Raw genomic sequence first — 4,050 nt, 5'->3', positions numbered from 1 at the left:
TGGCAGAGGAAGAGGCACGGGCAGTTATTCAAATAACTCAGCATCCGTACCTATCTAAGTCATATATGTCCGAGAATCAAAAGGAATGAATCTGACAATAGAAAAGAGTACAGATACGACATTTAATAGGCATTAAATGTGGAATACGTTAGAGAATTTGTATTGAATGTAATGATTATGTAACGTAGCATTCAATGTCTTTAAATTACTCATAATAGCCTCATTATGATTTGGGCAAAACGTATATCTCCAACATATCTATAAAAGGGAGATATCTGATCAACTGTAAGAACACAAGACACTATTGGAATAAATTTTGGTTTATTTGTTTTTCTCTTGATTACTCTCTTGCTACCTAAATTACTTCCTTTTATACATTCTTTTAATTATCAGTAATCCGTGTTCTTCTAAATTCTAGCTTTGACTAAAATTTTATTTTTTTGGTTAAACAGAAGTACTATTGATTCTCTTGTGGTTCCATAGCAAGGTTAATTCTACCAAAGTACTGTATCAAGTTCTAAACATCATATATGTGATACCAAAATAAATCACTTCTTTAAAACCTCTTAATTGTTAGAGAATTATAACTAATCACACAACAATTAAAACGTCGCTTGGTAGATGTAAGTATTTTTCCCGCAACAGTTGTAGAATATTCCTCTCTACTCTTTTTGTTTCTTTTTTCTTTGTTTTTGGTTTGGGATATCGGAATAACAGTTAGAGAGGAACATTGTGCCGGATAATGAGGATGCACTTGCAATTCTATTACAGCTACGTAAATTTAAAAGGCATATATTCACAAGCTATGTTAAGCACGAACATATATTCACAAGTTGAAGGAGTAAAATTCTTTAGGAAGATTTATGCAAAACGAAGAACAAGGACAGAAAAGAAAATTAGTTTAGCATTTAAATACACTCACTTTGTTAGAGACGGCCAACGACTGCTAGCTGTGCTGCTCCAGTGAAAGAATGTAATATTGTTCCAGAGAAAGAAAGAGGGTTAAGCATTGATCCAGTAATTCTATTTATAACTTTGTTTTCTTGTAGAAATAAAACTTCATTCCTAAAAGGATTGTAGTACTTTTTGTCTTGTGATAGCCACTAAACAATAGTGGTTTCTGAAAATTCCTCATAAATTTTCCACAAGTTTGGATCGAGCTCATTTGTTTTCTAGAAAAATTCTGCCCTCCAAAGCGTACTACTTTCTGCGTACGCATATGTGAGAGCTATCCCTTCCATCTTTCTGGCAAGAGGTTTATACAAGCTTTGGATAGATAAAAATACGATACACTTGGAGCAAGAAATAATGAGCATTGGTTAACATGTCAGAACCGGCATGAAATTTCATTTTACCCAATTTCAGTGGCAGGTAGATGCTCAAAAGATCAGCTTCAAATTCTCTTTTGTAATACGGGTCTGATAACTTCCAGTGGTTGTATGTTCCATTGGCAGGCTGCTACTTTTTCGTTCCACCTGTTGAGCTGACTGATCCTATCTGCCGATTTACAGCACGAGGCACAAATGACAATCCTCGAGCCCTACTACGGCCAAAGCTGATTGCTGAAGGAGAAGCTGAAGTAGTTAATTTTGATACTGCTGAAACGAGATTGTCCATAGTTTCATCTTCGACTTGCATTGCATTTGATGTTTCCTGAGTCTTGCGTGATGCTTGTTTATAGTGGATTTTCTGCCTCTGTTTCTTTGATGGACGAGCTTTTCTGAAGAACTCATAAGTTGCTGGAAATTTATGCTTGTCAACTAGATGTTGCTGCCTGCTTTTGTAGCTCTTCAACTTGACACCACATCCTTCCACCAGGCATTCATACTACAGAACAAAATTCTCAATAAATAGCTACATATAGACATTTCAAACAAGATCAAAACAGATATAGTGTTAATCTTAACTCTCTTTGAGCAGTCTCCACACATAAAAGTTCATCCAGACTTCATATATACAAGACACACCACGAGCAAAGAGCTGTTTCCACAAAACGGTTTCGCGCAACTTCTATTTGGAAAGACATCCAAACACGAAAAACTTCTATCTCTTTGAGAGAGCCATGGGATGGGAGGCGCAAAATGATTCAAAGTTAGGATGTATTATGTAAAAATCCCCATTAACCGAAAATATGCATGTAACCTCTTTACATTTCTGCCTGCACAGACCTGTTCAGCCTTTTTACTATACAGGCACTACACAAAGGATATGCAATGGATTTGCTGACATTTTCTACGAGACATCCTAGGGAATCAGCTAATTGAGAGAAAACTTTACCATCGGAAATCCACGAGCTACTTTTGCCTGAAAAAAAGAATCATGTGCCTCTGATACATGTATGCTGAGCAGGCGTGATGTTGGGTAAACTCGAGAGCAGACAGAGCAGGATGCAGTATGTCGCGTAGCATAGTGGTCTTCAAAGTCATCCAGGGATCTCATCCGTGCACCGCAACCAACGATTGGACAGAAGACATTGCTGTCAAGTGTTTAACAAATTTCGATCCGACGTTAGTGATGTATTAACCGATTTCCCAATTGTCAAACATCATGCTAGTTAATAAGACCAAAATCACCTCAAGGATGATAAATAATTACAAAGCTAGCCTTTACTTTCTTAAAAAATAATTATCAAGTTAAAGCACACATAATTAGGGTCTTAAAATTTTATAATAAGGAAAAAAATAGCAGCAGTAGATGTAGGTATATGCATGTAACCCTATAACATTGAGCAGGGCCAAGAAGATATGAGAAAGTGATACAGTGACAGTGAGCACTAACTATGTCATTACTCAACCTACGGTAAGCTTCCTGTCAATCAATATCCTGACTAGTAGGCGAAGTTAACCGCCTCGCCTAGTTTCTTGTTAATTATCTCAGCTCCTCTAAGTACCTAGACACAAAGGTGCAAAATCAATCTTACTTCTACATCCTCAATTTGGGGTAACCAAAGAACTGACAAACAGAGATAACCATTTCTTCCCTATGCTCATCTCTATTTGAGAATTCACAATAATTTGTTACTAGGTAACACACTGTTTTGGTGATTTTTTTCTCCCCATTCGATTATGTTCACCATCTCTCTTCTGCTTGTGCGCCTAAATTTCCTTGTCCAGGCACAACGCTCAACGTTTCCCTACACATTCTATTCCCTTCTGCTGCATATGTTACAATGTTAAATAAAAAAATAAAAAAAGCTAACAATATTCAACAAAGTATATTCAGGCTAAATTCCTGATTATTACGACACCTTTGCAGGTTTCTGCATTAAAAGGTATATTTAAAGAACAGAAATCAACATCTCACCTATTCTAAATCAACAAGCAAGGCTCCGACATCAAACTCAACATTACAACACCAAAATATTGACAAGCCTGTTCTAATAAGAATGTTGCAACACATCCTAACGTATATATCCGAAATACTCCTACTTCTCTTTTGTACTTGAGACTATAGAAAACACATCTCAACGAGAAAATATGGAAGTGTATTTCCCTCAATCTCACTAAAAAAAAGACTCATTTTGCATATGAACATGATCCTGAATTCTGTTAAAATCTTATTCAACATTATAGTTAGACGACACTGCCTTTGATGGTTCACTTATCAGAATCTAAATATCTTAAAATAGTAACAGTTTAAATAAAGCAAATAAATCTGATAAATAAGGGAGCAGCTTGAATAGTGATACCTGCTTTCCTCATCGGTGATATTTTGAACCAGCTGCTTCTCTTCTTCGGTCAAATCCAATGCAAGCTAAGAAATGAACAAAAAGATAGTAAAACTAGAGAGATCGCAAGTTCAAATTATGTACAGGGGAGAGGGCAGAAGAAGGAACCTGCTTAGCGAAAAGCTCTCTTTGAATGTTACCGGCAGTGAAGAAAGGATCATCAGGACGAAACCGTCGACGAATTGGGCTCCAGAACGGAAACCCTAATTGAGATTGAGTTTGGGTTTCTACTTCCATCGCCATAATTTTTAAATTTCATTCCCTGGCTCCGCGACCGCACCTATACCTTTTTGCTGCCCAACCTGCACCTTACTAGAGTATAT

General features: G+C 36.7%; 1 protein-coding gene across 1 annotated transcript; it reads right to left on the bottom strand.

Annotated features, from left to right (window-relative positions):
- Positions 1 to 883: 883 nt before the first annotated feature.
- LOC104248399 (uncharacterized) lies at positions 884 to 4,050 on the bottom strand. Its single transcript, XM_009804651.2, has 4 exons — positions 3,836 to 4,050; positions 3,689 to 3,753; positions 2,278 to 2,476; positions 884 to 1,827 (listed from the first exon to the last, which is right to left on the bottom strand). The coding sequence occupies exons 1-4, from the start codon at positions 3,968 to 3,970 to the stop codon at positions 1,459 to 1,461; spliced, it is 768 nt and encodes a 255-aa protein (XP_009802953.1). The 5' UTR covers positions 3,971 to 4,050; the 3' UTR covers positions 884 to 1,458.

Source organism: Nicotiana sylvestris, chromosome 2 (assembly GCF_000393655.2).
Source record: "Nicotiana sylvestris chromosome 2, ASM39365v2, whole genome shotgun sequence".
NCBI lineage: Eukaryota > Viridiplantae > Streptophyta > Magnoliopsida > Solanales > Solanaceae > Nicotiana > Nicotiana sylvestris.
Note: the sequence above shows the minus strand (reverse complement) of the source record. Positions and strands in the feature narration are given on the sequence as shown.

Excerpts from the sequence above, each read along its gene's own strand:
- LOC104248399 (XM_009804651.2), bottom strand. The coding sequence starts at position 3,970 with ATGGCGATGGAAGTAGAAACCCAAACTCAATCTCAATTAGGGTTTCCG. Across the intron at positions 2,477-3,688 it reads ATCACCGATGAGGAAAGCAG|CAATGTCTTCTGTCCAATCG; the intron begins GTATCACTATTC and ends AACACTTGACAG. Across the intron at positions 1,828-2,277 it reads TAGCTCGTGGATTTCCGATG|TATGAATGCCTGGTGGAAGG; the intron begins GTAAAGTTTTCT and ends TTTGTTCTGTAG.